The 16,186-nt window shown below is 40.0% G+C and overlaps 1 protein-coding gene across 1 annotated transcript; it reads right to left on the bottom strand.

Annotated features, from left to right (window-relative positions):
- Positions 1–260: 260 nt before the first annotated feature.
- On the bottom strand, positions 261–15,171 carry LOC306778982 (serine/threonine-protein kinase N2-like; the record flags this gene model as incomplete). The annotated part of the gene is made up of 19 exons (XM_079270721.1): positions 261–464; positions 1,017–1,097; positions 1,582–1,689; positions 2,067–2,209; positions 2,490–2,566; positions 2,642–2,704; positions 3,492–3,668; positions 4,637–4,728; positions 4,811–4,868; positions 4,974–5,026; positions 5,542–5,677; positions 5,944–6,136; positions 6,213–6,288; positions 6,654–6,797; positions 9,153–9,262; positions 10,751–10,876; positions 11,760–11,961; positions 12,809–12,960; positions 15,003–15,171. The coding sequence occupies 19 exons, from the start codon at positions 15,169–15,171 to the stop codon at positions 261–263; spliced, it is 2,364 nt and encodes a 787-aa protein (XP_079126847.1).
- Between the last annotated feature and the right edge of the window lie 1,015 nt (positions 15,172–16,186).

The raw sequence follows: 16,186 nt of genomic DNA, 5'->3' as shown, positions 1-16,186 counted from the left end.
GGTTCTCATGAGCAAATGCTTAGTAATTGTAGTACGGCAATATGCTAAAGATTAAAGTTTTAAAGAGTCTTGTCAATGTTCTTGCTAAACGGCTCAACATTTCATCTTTTAATTCAAATAAATAATTAATTAAAGGAGCTAGCACTTGAATTATTTACTTTCCGATATACGTAAAAGATGCTAGTTGCTCCTCTGAAGTAGACTAACTTTCTCGGCCACAAACGAAATATTCCCACCCTGGTCCTTCTTCAGCTCGTCCTTCATCCGTACAGGGCGCAGAAGTCGAAGTCTGCGAAGGCTTCCTGCTGCTCGGCGGAGAGGACGAAGGGTTTGGAGGGAGGCGACATGATGGGCTGGAGTTGAGTGAACTCGCTGTCAAAGTTGCCGACGTCCATCGACTCCTTGATTGACGGCAGGAAGGGCGGCTTCACTTTCTTGGCCAGAAGGGCTTCCCAGTCGATGGTCTGAAAGATGAAGGTGTCATCTGTCAGAAAGCTGGAAACAGACTCTTTGTTCTTTTTAGAGACAAGCATAGGATCTTATAGCGTATGATGGATTTATGTCGATTAAACCAGCCAACAGGAGGAGTTACAATGCAATCATGCAGCAGTAATATGAATCAGACATAGTAGTGAAGAACTGACAGGGAACATGTTATCAATGCTTTGTACTCTCAGTACATTTAATTGATAACATACTTTCACTTCAGTAAGGGTTTAAACGCAGGACTTTTACTTGTAGTGAAGTATTTTCACAGTGTGGTATTAGTACCGTAATATATCCATACATTATGCCCATAAATTCATCATTAAAGTAACAGTTTTCAGTCACAAAGGATCCAAGAATCAGTAGAAAGTGTTTCTCACAGCTCTGACCAGGTTCACTATTTGAGCCTGATACACATCAACACCTCAATAGGCTGATTTAGAAGTGGTGGCCGTGGATCTTATCAGGTTTGGAGGTTGACCATATCTTTATTTGGAGAGTAAAAGTAAAGTCCAAATGAAGTGATTTACCTCAAAGAATTTCTCTCCTTTGACCTCGATCGCGTCCCTCTCTCCGGCTCCGAGTCTCTTCAGAGGATTCTTCTTCAACAGCTGCAGCAACAGGTTTATAAATACTATTATACTTTAAATGAATACGTAATACCAGTTATCACAATCACATCAAGATTCATAATGAGATAATGAAGTTACAGTCTTTTTACCCAGAACCTTTACAGCCATAAACCTTTGATATTAAACCGAAGGGTCTTCATAAGAATATAAAATGTGGAGCTTTTTTGTTTTCTTTTGATATATTTATTTATTTATATAATTGGTTTGTTGTAATTTTCTGCATATAAATACTGTATACACACACATATATATATATATATATATATATATATAATCTTTTTTTTTCTTTTGAAAATAAATTCTATATATCTGCGAAAAATTACAACAAACATTTTACATTCCAATTCAAGATCCTTCAGTTTTCAAAGTTATACTGATTTAATGACAAATAAAATAATATATTATTATAAATATCTGAAGTAATTGTAATGAAATCAGAGCAACAGAAAAGAGGCTTTTATACCTTCTGGAGGATGCCGACGACATCAGGAGGAAGAGACCCTGGATACTGCACGTCATCGTTGACGATGCTGTCGAACACCTCCTCCTCATCCTCACCGGGGAACGGAGACTATAGCAGGACAGAGAGGTGCTGAGTCAGAGGTTTAAAGGGACAAGGGTGATGTTTAGAAGCGTGGTTGTATGAGCTTCTTCTCCATAGTCAGTGTTTCACTGCAGTTGGAGTTCAGAGAAACAGACAGCAGAACCAGCAAAGTGATGTTCTGCTGTGGACGTATTTTAGACTCCTAAAATAATCAATATCAGTGTCTACGCTATATGTAGAATATTTGATTTACAACCACACTTCTAAGCATCACAACTAACAAGTTTAACTTTGGTATATTTTGGTACATTGATAACTCTACTATTGCAGCTCGACGTTAAAATGAGTGTGGAAAGAAAATCTGCAAAACTGCTGAAAGGAAAACCAAAATTCGTGTTAACAACCTCTCCTACGAGCATCTCGAAGATGAGGACGCCCATCCCCCACCAGTCCACCGCTCGGGTGTAGTTGTCGTCCGTCAGGACCTCAGGAGCCAGAAACTCAGGAGTCCCACAGAAGGTTGCGGTCCGATCCCCGTGACCCATCCCTGCCGAGAAAGAGACAGAAAAATCATCACGTATCGACCTAAGAAGAGGTTTGAGTGAGGTTCAAAGAGTAATTAAAGCCTTTGTGTGAAGGATTTCACCATGTAAATTGGTGGTAGTGTCAAAAAAATGCAATGCTACGTGTGACAGAGAACAAAACACTGTAATTATCCCATTTTTCATCAAACAAAAACACCGTTTTTTTGTAAATCTGATAAACCGCAGTGAAGAAATGATGTGAAGTGATGTACTGTATCCAAACAATGTGCTAAATCAACTCACCTTCTTTACAAAGGCCAAAGTCTGTGATTTTTATGAATCCATCCGCATCCATTAACAGGTTGTCCAGCTTCAGATCTCTGTTTAAACACACAGTACACGTAGTTACACCTGAAGTTACCGTCAGTAACGTTCTACGGCACGGTACCACTCACCGATAGATGATTCTATTCAGATGCAGGAACTCTAAACCCAGCAGGACACATGCTGAATAAAACCTGTGAACAACAACAACAACAACAGCTTTTACCAGATTATAATTCTACATTATATTACCGCAATTTAAAAGATATGTACAGTATATTTGAATGTTAAAGGTTCACAGTACGAAGTATTAAAATAATATGAATATCTGTTTTTTCTTTGATGTACCCTTTTATAAAGAAATTAAAATTTTTAGTAAAGAGAAAATATGTAAAAGTACAACTGTATTAGCTGAATCAAAGTATACTTAAAGTACCAATACTAAAAGTACTCTTAATACTCATTAATGTATTCATCACTGAGCTCATTTTAATTACTTTATATACTGCTAGGCAGCTTAATCTATAATAAAATATCATCATTTATTATCTAATTTTATATTTTGAAGCAATAATCTAAATCTGTAGAAATAAATTATAGTGGAGTAGAAGCACAAAGTAACATGAAATGGAAAGTACAAATACCTCAAAATTATACTTAAAGCTACTACGAGGAACTTTCACTGTGTGGTGTTTTTGGCGGCCCCTGTGGACAACAGTGGTAGTGTCTCTGAGCACCAGAGTCCCTTTAGAAACCCTCTCACTGTACAGCAGCAGGGTCTGACAGTCTGCCCCTCTCAGTCCTGGTTCTCTCATATCGAGGCATCAGTATTAAATTAAGACAGTTTCATAACATGTCAAAAGTTCCTCACAGTAACTTTAAATACAGCTCCTGAGTAAACGTACTTATAGTTACATTCACTGCTTTGCTCAGACGCACTGTTTTGTGTCTTTAAACAACAAGAGGATAAATGAAACGAACCGGGTCTGGGCCTCGCTGAAGACGCTGTTGTGGATGTGGATCATGAGGTCGCCGCCTGGTAAATACTCCATGACGAAGCAGACGTGGTCGCTGGTCTGGAAGCAGCCGTGGAGACTCACCAGGAACGGGTGTCTGGATGCGTTGATCATCTCGAAGATCCTCTTCTCGCTCATCAGGCTGCAGAACAAAACCTCACTTTCAACAAGAGTCACTGTGAACTCCATCCGTCTTCTAGACGTCGACTGAATGTCTTGAATGTTTGAGCTCAGTACTTCAGAATGGCCTTGAGTCTGCAGGTGCATTGGTACAAATTCTGTCAAATAAAAGAAACAAACAAGTTTACACAAAATGGGCCCCTGACCAAAAGCCTGAGAAAAACAATCAGCGAACTGTCAGTTTTAGTTTTACCTCTGTCTCCATTTAGCTTAAAACTCATTTAAATTGCAGCAGGCCTTTAATTAGTCTGTGATGCTTTGTTAATGTGTAAATGAAGAATCCAACAAAGGATCTTCATTCTGTTCAACAGTTTAATTAAGTCAAGCGCATTAACAGAGTCAATAAAACAGACCTTTTCTCAAAGTAGATTGTTTATTCTGTTTCGTTTGAAGCGCTATAACTTTTATTTGTAGAGAAGACTGACAAAGTTGGTTACTATTCAAATTTAAAGGGCCAGTGTGTAGAATTTAGGGGGTTTGTTGGCAGAAATGGAATAAAACATTAACACGTATGTTTTCTTTGGTGTAAAATCACCTGAAAGTAAGAATCTTTGTGTTTTCATTCCCTCAGAATGAGATGTTTAATATATACATCATAGTGAAGTAACAAAGTCGTTTTTTTGCCGAAACCGAACTGAATTGTTTCCTGTGAGGACGGAGGTTTATTTTGAAAGGACTGTATGCTTGTAATGTAACAAGCGGATATTGACGCGTGTTGCTGGACTTTTCTGGGAAAACACACGACAAATGAGTCATATTTGGTAAGATGTGCATCAGGATAAACCACAGACCTCAATCTGTCCAGTTTTTACTGGAACTACTTGTTACCGAAGACAAAAGACTTTGTCATCTGGGTGAACCCTGGTCTACCTGTTTATACATACGTTTGTAATTTGGACTCTTCAAAGCTTTCCCTTCACACACATTCACCTGTCCACTTCATCGCGAGTCACAATGTCTCTCTTCTTCAAGGCTTTGATGGCGTAAAGTTTTTCTGTCTTCTTAAACTCTGCCAGCAGGACCTGAACAGAAACATTCACAACCAAACGCCTGAGGACAACAAACACGAGAACGAGCTGAAGTGAAAAACGTTTCAACTTTTACCTTCCCAAAGTGTCCTCGGCCCAGAACCGAAATGTACTTGAAATCTTCCTTCTGCATCCTCGGGGGGACAAAGACAAAGAAAATATAGGCGACGCGTTATTTTCTACTTTTACAGGATATAGGATGAATATTTGTGTGTGCATGTACATGTGTAGTTGTGTACTTTAGAGCAGATACAGGCTGATCTTCACTTCCTTCTGTGGTGTTTATGGATGACTGTAAATGGAGACAAAGTTTGAAACATTTTACTATTCGTCCGCAGCCACAAATCACATCCAAATATCTTCTTTTCTATCTGATCCACTGTAGTTATTGCTTGAATATTTCTACTTTACACTTCTACTCCACTACATCTCAGCGGGAAGTATTGTTCTTTTTACTCCACTTCATTTATCTGACAGCTTGATACAAAATATGAATTTGAATATATTATTATAGATTGATATACGCAGCAGTATATCAGGTGAGGAGCTCCACATTTACCAACTGCAACATTAATTACGATTAATTATACAATATATATTATTCTGAGAGAGTCATTCTGTATAATGAGTACTTCTTCTTGGAAATCACGGGAATCATTTTCGTTGTTCGCCATGCTACCGGATAGCTTAGCATTTAGCTGTGCTGCAGTGTGGCTTTTTACTCGTATTATTACATTATATTATGCTTCACTCATTCATAAGTCACTTTGGATACAAGTGTAAAACCATAAAATAAAACACCAGTACCAGTATGTCTTGCGCTGCAGACACAGATGATGTTTTGTGTGCTGCGGTGGTGATGATGACGGGAGCGTCGTCTTCCTCGAGGTTGTCGGGAGACGACTGATCCTCAGTGATGCTGAGTCGGGTTTCTGGAGCTTCGCTGCAGAGAAACAAAGACAAAAACAAAGCAAATGAAAATGGCACAAAGACACAGAAATGATACGTCATGAAGTAAAAGCTAAAATAAACATTGTGTTGCAAAAGGATGCTACAATGAAAGTAAAGGTTGAGCAGAGGTTTGCACCAACAGACTCAAACAACAGTAAAATCCTGCGTAACAATAATCTCATATCGGAACATATAACAGTAGAACAGTCACGTTCGAAATACATGAACTACATTTGACTGAAGCGAAAGGATCTGAACCTTGGCAGTGGAGTGGTGCGTTCAGGCTCCCTCTCGGTGGGACGTTGGGTGTTGTTGGCCACCAGGTCGGGGGTCGTGGAGAGGGACGAGCTGAACGTGGTGAAGGAGCTGTAGCGAGGGAGGACGCTCATCATCAGGTGGCCCCACGTGGCAAAATTCATGTTCATCTGGGCCGCTCTGAGGAAGTTCTTCCCTGAGGAAGAGAGGAAATATTAAGTCACACTGCAGGAAGAGAAAGAGGAATGAAATATGTTAGTCTGTGATGTCACCTCTCTCTTTAGTGAAGATACAACGCTGACGTCTCAGCTTCGGCTGCCGCTCAACAACAGCGTCGATGAATTGAAGCTGTTAAACCCACAACAGAAGGATTTCTGAATTTGGACATCACCTGTTTTTATGCACAGATTAACTTCTTCTATGTGAAATGCATCAGATGTTTGTATTTTCTTACACAGCAAACGCAACAGAATTTACAAAAAGTATTTACCTGTTTTGAAATATTGACGTTCAACAATTTATAAATTGATGGGTTAAGATAAAAAGATGTATTTGTTGGGTAATAATGTGAAAATTTGATTGCAATATTATATTCTTTATTTATTGTTGTGGATATTTTTCTCAAGTTATGTAAACATGGAATATATGCTGATATATCAATCACTGTACTGACTGTACGTTACAGGCCCTTGCTACCAGGTCTTGGTGTGTACCTCAGCGTATAGGAGGCCCTGTGGCTCCAGACTGATCTCCTGGCTGTGGTTCTGGTTGTCCATCATCTCCTCCAGCCGCAGGCACTTCACCGCACACATCGCCCTCCGGTCCCGCCAGAAGACAGCGACCTCCAGCTCTCGAGACTGTCAGCAAAGACACAGCAGACAGAACAGGTACACCATCATTGAACACCAAGAAATAACTGATTTGCTTTGACGAGTTCAGATGGAGTCGTTTCAGAATTGTTGTGGTTCCCAATTTTTTTAATTGAGCAGCAAAAAAACAAACATAAGGATTAAATGTCTGAACCTGATTTCTCAGATTCAAAAGTTTTAGTTGAGTTTTAATTGAGTGAAGATTGAGATTCTGTGATGAATGAATTTCTGGAGGCATTAGGGAAACACCTGCTGGTCATAGACAGAACTACAACAATAATAAACCAATCGATTTTAAATACTTTACTTCCTTTAAAGACTTTATACCTCCAATGTGAAAAAAACTCTTCCTTTTAAACTTTCTGGTGAAACTGTATATAGATAAAATATTAAAAAATATATATATTTATTTTTAAATATATACATGTATATATATTATATATATATTTTTAAAATATATATATACTATATATGTATAATACAAATATTTAAAAAAAATATAAATATATATATATATAGTGGAAAATATCTCTCACTACATACTCCGGTCCAGTAGGTGGCAGTATGCAACGTATATGTAACGGGTGCCCGCCATTAAACTAACAGAAGAAGAACAACAGTAGTGGGCGGCGTTGCGTCAAGTCTGCCGAATCCAAGGAAGAAGAAGAAGAGTCCGTTATTTTTGGGCAGCAATAATGAGAAGTCTACTGTTTGTATAAAAAATAATGTGTCGATTATCCTCCGCGCACTCGGACAGTGTTGACCGGCGCGAGCCCAGGGCCCAGGTCAAATCTGACAGGAAGTGACATCAGAAGGAAAAGGCGCACCAGCCAATCACAACGAGGCGAACGGGACGAAGGCGAAACCGAAAACAAATACGCGCGCAGTCTTTTCGAGATGGAACACTTTGTTTGAGGACCGGCTGAGTCGGTATTTATTTGACTTTATTTTACTTATTTCTCCCCAAAAATGGCAAAAACAGCACAGCGGAGGCGCCCATGGAGAGTGAAGACGACGGAGAGTCCGGAGCAGAGAGTTTCCTCACAGATGAAGAGATGGCTTATCAGGAGGGAATCGATCCGGCATCCGGCTGAGGATCTGATGTGAGCGGTGCACGTGTGTTTATGTAACTTGTGTTGTGATCAAGACATCAGACAGCATGAGGGGGGAGTGTTTACTGTCACCACATAACTAAGATATAATGTCCAAAGATTCAAGAGAGAGACGTGGATGTGAGCTGGAGTTTGTGTTAGGATGTCCACAAACTGAATGTTTTGGAGGAATGTTTTGGTCTCCTGGAAAATAATATTCAGAAAGAAACACTCGTGTATGATTTATCTTATGATTATTATTATGGTCAAAATACATATCCATATATGTAAATGTACAGATATGAAACCATGCTTTATTGTCTTAATATCTGAAAGTAATTACTTAGTATCTAAATATAACGACTTGTTATCGCATAATAATGACTTGTTATCGCATAATGACTCAATATCTCTAAATAAAAACTTAGTATCTCAAAATAATGACTAAATATCTCAAAATAATGACTTGTTATCTAAAAAATAATGACAAAATATCTTAAAATGACTTGTTATCTCATAATAATGACTTGTCTCAAAATAATGACTTGGTATCTCATAATAATGACTGAATATCTGAGGTAAAGGGTTGGAGGAGGTGCAGGTTGTTGTTGGTGTCTCCTGGACGATCTGGAGGGAAGTTCATGCAGGACGGCTGATCGGACGTTGGTGGTGTGCATCAGAATGATGCTGAAGCTGCTCGACGGTAAAGGAGGTTTACATGATGGGGAATCTGTGGTGGAGCGATCGTTTGAGTTCCTCCGACACTTTCAAACTGGTCATGATTAAAAATAGGGTTTTTTTTTATCCCATAAATGTTTTCATGTCGCGTTTTTCGTGGTTTAATTAATGTCCTCATCGAATGTAACTAAGTGCATTAACCAAAGTATCCTACTCTGAGGTTACTTTTCTACTTTTCTTTTGTACTTTTTCACTCCATTTGCATCTCAGGGGGAAATATTGTACAATTATTTGACAGCTTTAGTTTTTTTCAACTAAGATTTTTGCACACAAAACAAAGAGCTTTTAAAATGTGATGTTCTATTATAATTTAAATTGCCACAGTTTATACAACACTTGAAATGATTCGTCGATGAATTAATTATTTTAATTAACAAATGAGTTTTCTGTGCAAAAATTACAGAAATATGATGATTTACTGTTTTTTTAATTTAATCAAAATCTATTTTAAACCATTTTGAGTTGAGTTTATGTTTATTTTTCTTTCTGACTGCATGTCAGTGACTGGACTCACGCGCTCCAGCTGGATGCAGAACGTCTGATCCCAGGTCAGCCTGCTGACGGCGGACCAGCGCGTCCGGCCGACCGCTCTGCTGTCGAGCCGAAGCACCGCGCTGACCTCCGCTGATGCACAGAAAGAAACAACCAAAACATCACAACAAGCTGGATCCGGCCCATTCGACCTCTCTGCTCTGTTTACAGAACGTGTTTCTAGTAACTATCAACTGAACAAGTTCAAATGTATAATACACTGGTTAAGTGACTGTCATATCTGCACCTTTAGTTTGGTTTTTGCACACGTCACAGTAACACTCAGGAAGTTCATTTCAACTGAAATATAAAGATATAAAACTAAATATCTTTTCTGGACGAGAAAATAATATGAGTGCAATAAAATATCTGTGTGTTCAAAGAAGCAAAGTGGTGTGACGATGAGGACAGTTACTTTGAATTAACGTAACGATGCATTCATTGTTGTTTTTTGGCCACTTTGGAGCAGAACAACTTCCCAACAAGCGGACGGACTCAGGAGTCTGACACGTAATCATCCAACAAGGAAACCTGTGCAATTGTTTTGTCTGTCTTTGAAGACATGAGTCTTTTTGTTGTAATTTCTCGTCTCTTTGTGGTCATTTTGAGTCTCTTTGTAGTTGCGTTGTTGTAATTGTTCGTCTCTTTGTGTCTGCTTTGCTCCTTTTCATAGTCATTGTAAGTCCAACCAACACAACTTCCACATCCAGCAGACACGGAGCAACATTATCATCCCATCGATCCACCTGATCAATGTAAGTCAAATACTCGCTTTACTTTTAGATCTGGTTTGGTCTCCACCAGCTCTTCAGCTGCTAACGGCAGGTGACCAACGTGAACGTTCATTCATCGGTATGAATAAAGGCTCCTACTTCTGAAGCTGCTCACTGAAACTAAGTTACAAACGTTTATCATTTGTCTTTTCTGTGAGACTTTATGACATTAGAACATAAATGTCATGCCATTCAGAAAATGGGCTTCCAACGTCATTGGCAGAAGTTATAATCTAATAAAATGCTGATATTAGATTAACCTTTATACGAGGATTTCATACTTAACAACGCGCATGTTTCAGTATAAGAAAAAAAAGCTTTTAGTGAGAAAAACATACAACTGAGCAAGGTCCATTCATAGATGAAGACTATAAGAAAGGATTGAAAGCTCTGGAAGCAGCTGGTATTTAATGACTTTGAGTTAACGTAACTTCTGTTCACTCACCTGAACATGCTTTTAGTAACTCATAATCACATATAAATCTTTATCCTGTTGATCCATTTTTGTTCTAAAAAAATACAATGTAATATAACACTAACTAAAAGAAAACAATTAAGTGAATATTTATTCATTATTAATTTATCATTAGAAAATAAATTCACATTTTCGCATGTTGAAACAACTTTTCTATTTTATCTATAATTCATCCAAAATAACTCAGACAGCCCTGAAGCACTACTCTTTACTGTTGCTGTATTATTATTGTTAGTTTTTATAACTGCAAGAATTCTATTGATCGGTAACATTTCATCCTTCAGTCGGAAACACAGCTGAGAAAATAAAGTAAAATACAAGGTGTCCACTCACCAGAGAGTCCGTCCGTCCTGTGAGCTCCTGAACTGTCCTCAGTGGGACTCGGGGGGTTTTCCTGCTCCGGGTTTCTCCGAGGTTTCAGTAAATCTTCACATCCAAGAAGTCGGACTTCAAGTTTGCCTGAAACAATAATAAAGGAAATGTCATTACTGAACGGGACTACAGGACACAGGCCCAGGGGCCCAAACTCTCTGAGGCCCCCCAGGCCTTATCCTCCAAAGCAATCATACCAAATAGCTACAAAGAGATATGAAAAGATCACAAAGCAACTACAAAGACACACAGTGATGCGTTACAACACAAAGAGGCTGAACTATATGAAGTCTGAGTCTTTCTCCTGTATAGGAGAGGTGGTGGGGCCCTTTGCATGTCTGGGCCCAGAGGACCACTGTCTCATAATCCGCCCAAGCTCGTGATGAATCTCAGTTGAGGCAGTTGACCAAAGGGAACGCAGCGGTTTTCAAAATAAGACCCTTCATTTGTCAGCCGTGGATAAATCTCTCGACCCAAAGCCTCGAATCAGTTCTGTCTGGAGCTCTCTCGTCCTAATTCTCTCCATCCCACTGCAGCTCACTGCTGTGGAGGCGAGTGTTCTGAGACTCGTTCTCATTATTTGCTGCCAACAGAGCAACTCCATGGATTTGTCTCCTTGTTACATCATCAAAGGCGAAACTGGCTTACAACTGAACCGTCCCACAACCAGCAGATTACATCTGGTTACCCACAGCCAGAGCTCAGCGTCTGGTAAACCATGACTACAGAGAACGGCTGCGGATTTGAATGAGAAAATGCCTCCGAAATTCCCAAAAGTGGTGCTCTGCAGGATCCATAACGTACAGAGACAAGATGCGTGACTTTATTCAAGGTACAGTGGTAGTTTTATGTGACCCTCTTACTCATGCGAACTGTTTTAATGCCTGATGATTAATCATCTGTATACACACTTTAAAACATTTTGAATTTCATCATTTTTGGTCAGTAAACAGCATCATTTGCAGCGTACCCGTCAAGGAGGCGGGTCGGATAGAGAAGATGGACGGCGAGGTGGACAGGGGACATCCAGGTCCGGAGTCTCGTGGAGACGGGGGTCCCTCTGAGGGGTCCACCTCCTCTTCTGGCTCCTGGTTCTTTTCCTTGGTGCATTTCTCCAGAGACAGCCGCAGAAGATCCAGCTTCTGGGAGGACTCCTGCACCCGGGCCTGAGCCTGAAGGGAAGACAACATCGTGCTGATTGGTATGTTAGGATACAGGAACCGACGCTCCACTTCCAACGTAAACATGTTTTCCAGACTTAAGACTTTAACTCCGATTGATTTTGGCTTTTATAATGTGCTTTTTTCAAATATAACATTTGAGCAAATCAGTGTCCTTGTGACTGGAAACTGAAAACAAACCAAAACTCTGAACTCTTTATTTTCTTTGCATATTTTACATTTTCAATCATTATTACTGGTTAAAAATCAAACAAACTCTCGAAACCCTGCTTGTGTCTGATCTATAAAACACTTAACGTCTGGATTCATTTTTGTAAAAAGTTACAGAATAATAATTGAAATCAGTCTAAACTAAATCAGATGATTAAAACATGACGCAGCCTTGATTCCCCAAATCAGTTGATTTAGAGTTCTGCAAACTGATTCTTATGAATGGAAACCAATAGAAGACTCGTCAGGACAGGATGCTCTAGAAAAAGGTCAGCCGTTATACGTACACGCGTCGTAAGAGGAAGGAACTTGTGAAAGACGCCAGTGCGGTCCTCAAAGGTTCTTAATGTATTATCATGTTTTAATGATCTAAAGGCTGTTTCAGATGCTGCTCCATGACAATGAGCAAGTTATGAGGAAAACCTTTTACAGGAACATGAACGAGGTTTAAAATACTGATTCTGAAACTGATTATCAGAGGAACCATGATCTTCTCAGTCGACATCTTTCTCTGTAGCTAAAGCTTCTGCGAGTGTAGAAAGTCTTGTAAAACAACACCACTGAGCATATCTTTTGCACATCTGTCCCTGGACTCGAGCTATACGATAAGACGGATTGAGCCTCAGACCTCAGCCAGTGCCTTCTGGTCCAGCGATGGGATTGCCTGCAGCTGCTTCACCACATCTTTGGCCAGCGACAACACATCCGTCTCCCTCTGCATGTAGCGCTGCAGCTCTGCCAGACGAGCATCCACAGCACCGACGGCGACCGGAGAGATCGCTGAGAGGAAGAGGAGAGTATTTTTAGTGCGAAGGGATGAGCGATGCGTCCTCTTTTATTCCTGCATTCAATATTTATAACACTGAAGTGAGCCCTCTCTTTTCCTCTGAAATGTCACTGGGCTGCAGGCAAAGGTCTTCACATGACTGTGTTTTATGTTTCTGGCATTTAGCCACTTATCTGAAATGTATGGAAGCTCTAAAAGGCATAAAGGATAAATGATGACTGGGGAGGAAATCCCTTCACCTGTTGCTAAGTTAATGTAAGGATAAAAGAAAGTATATTTCTCTTGCTGCTTTGGTGATATCGACTTCTGAATGTCCAGTTTTAAACATTTGATAAACATTCATCATTACTTTTACTTTTAAATGGTAGAAATCTGCAACAATTATACTTTTCTGAACTGACATGGTTTCTTTATATTCAAATAAATCAATTAAGAATGAATTTTGTATCTACTTTTTCAACATTTTTAAATGAATTCCTGCTTATGCTTATATGGCGTGAAACATTTTACCAGTGCTGCTAAAAACAGCAGTAATTGAATGTCTATTTTGATTAGAAATGTCTTTCTTTTCCTCCACAAAGAAGATGAGAATTGTGAATCTTCACCGTTAATTGTTTACATTTCTTTTGCATTGTGTTTTTGATCATCTTTATTATGTGTATTTTGTTTATTTGCACTCTTCTGTGCTGCACATGCTGCACAACAACTTCCCCTCTGGATGAATACAGTTTGATCTCATCTCTAAAGTTCTATTTTTGTTACATTTGCTTCAACATTTTTCACATTTAACTGACTGTGAATCAAACCTTCTGTAGTAGACTTCAATTCCCCCGCAGATGACAACATCATAAAGAATCAATGAACGAGGTCAGGGGTCAGGGGTCAGGGAAATGTGAGCCGAGGAAACAAAGCACCGACTTTACTCGTCTCCTATTTCATGTCCTCTTACTTTTCCAGTGTTAGTTCAGAATTACATGTCACGTTTACTCTCGTTGAAGGTGCCAGAGTGGTTTCACTTTCCGCATCAAACAACACCCACAGAGATGGCAGTTGGCAGGAAGCAGGAAACAACCGGTGTGGGTCTTTGAGACCAGAACATTCTGCTCAGCGTCTCTGAACTTGACCCTTGTTTCCGTGGAAATGCTTCTAAAACGAGACTGTTTTTTTCCGGGACACAAAAAACACAACTGAAACTAAAACACTAAATGTTTTGCAGCTTGCTGCAATGTGACAAAGAAAAGAAAGCTAACAACATATGTGGATTAAATCAGCAGGAAAAGTAAGATGAAGATTATCGATATTTAATATGTTTGAGCTCCGTCAGAGAGAAAAGGTTAACATGCTGTTATTTAGAGGGTGTTGCAGCTACAATTTCACAAAGTATTCAGACCAACAAGCTCTTTTAACTCTACCAAGCACTCCTCACCTCTTCACCTTCTGACCACCAAAAACAAAAGTCTTTGTTCGTTTTTAACCCCTTGAAACCGAAGGAAGACATTCATTTTTAACACTAAATTATCATTTTTTTAAAGAAATAAAATAGTATATATATATATATATACATATATTAACTGCAGGGAATGATATAATTGGTGATCAATACTTCAATTTCCAATCTGAACCCTGATCATATTTAGTTCAATGATAGATTTGAGCTTTGGAGGTTAAAATATGTTTTCAGCCATAAAATTGCATTACAGTTGCATCATCACAACACTTTGTTGTCTATTTAGTTTTATTCTTATTGTTTCTTAATCTCTGGTTTCCTCCTCTACATTTAGAAAGTCCGACTGTAAACAAAAAGCGATGAATTGTGTCACAGTCGTGTTGATCGTGTTGCTACTGCTGACAGACAGCCGATAGATGATTATAGATCGATCAACAGATGATTTAATGCCACTGAAGAGCGAGTTTACATCCAAGAAGTAGGAGGAAATATCTCTAATTTTACATAAAGACTCCAGAACAAGATGTGTGATTAAAATATCCAGTGCATCATTGTGTGACCCTGTAAAGGGGGTCATGTCTCGTGAACTCTGACCTCCATGAGTGGAGCTGTCAGGGTTTTCGTCTCCATCCTCGCCAAAGCTTCCACCAACACCGCTGCTGCTGCTGCCAGCCTGGGTGACTTTGATAATCTGCAGTCGGATCAGCTCGATCTTGGAGCGGCTACCCTGCAGCATCTGCTGAGCTGTGGACAACATCTGATCCTGGATAACGACATCACATCAAGAGAGAGAGACAACAAACCTCCACTTCATCACCACACTTTGACAAGTCAGCCGGGACAGGAAGAGGGGGGGGGGTTATCATAACAAGTGGAACAACATGAAGGGAGTCATTCCCATACCGGACAGAAAAAAACAAGTGAGCAAAGAAGAGATGCATCGGATTGGGATGACTTTGCACTTTACTAACCTCGGGGTGACGCTCTCGCTCCTTTGCTGAATAGAGGGACTACTTTCTCATCCTCCCTGGAGGTGGAGGAGGAGGGAGGACTTGTCAGGGTTGCACCTCTCCACCTTCACTATATCCTTGAAACACAAGAGATGTTATGGTGTGTTCACACACACACACTCTGATTGTCTCTCTCTCTCTCTTTCTCTGATGATGCAGCTCCTACATCTTGAGACCCGGACTACACAGGCTGTTTGTTTTTATGCCTCCGTGCAGCCTCCTCTGCAGCATCCCCATCCCACTGCATCCTCGTCTTCCTCTGTAACCAAATCCCCCCTTTCTCTCTCTCTCTCTCTCTCTCTCTCTCTCTCTCTCTCTCTCTCTCTCTCTCTTGTCCTCTCGCTGTCTCTTTTAGAGGGGGTTTCTTTCTGCAGGAGAGGGGGAGTTCCTTCTCTCTGACAGTGCTGGTCTGCCTGCTCTGGGCTCTGCATTGGCCGCTGCATGACCACATGTTTCCTGAGCCGTCGCCGACCAAAAAAGAGAAACACAAAGCTGCTGCTGCTCTCTTCGGGACGAGGAAGAGAGCAGCCTGCATGCAGTGTTTAGGGGGAGATTTGTTTAAACCTGCTGTGTCTAAGAAGGGGGGTGTGAGAGACGTATAATAATCACATGATCCGGGATATTTAGACCACCATCGTGGATGTTTACAAGCCCTGCATGTGCACTATACTGTCTGTTGGTTGCATGTTGTCTTCTCCTCAGCTGTGTGTTGCCGTTACAAATGATGATGAGATTGTTTGGGATCAAATTGACTGATTGATT

The sequence above is a fragment of the Melanostigma gelatinosum genome, assembly GCF_949748355.1.
Source record: "Melanostigma gelatinosum genome assembly, chromosome: 6".
Taxonomy (NCBI): domain Eukaryota; kingdom Metazoa; phylum Chordata; class Actinopteri; order Perciformes; family Zoarcidae; genus Melanostigma; species Melanostigma gelatinosum.
This window is presented reverse-complemented; position numbering and strand designations above follow the sequence as displayed.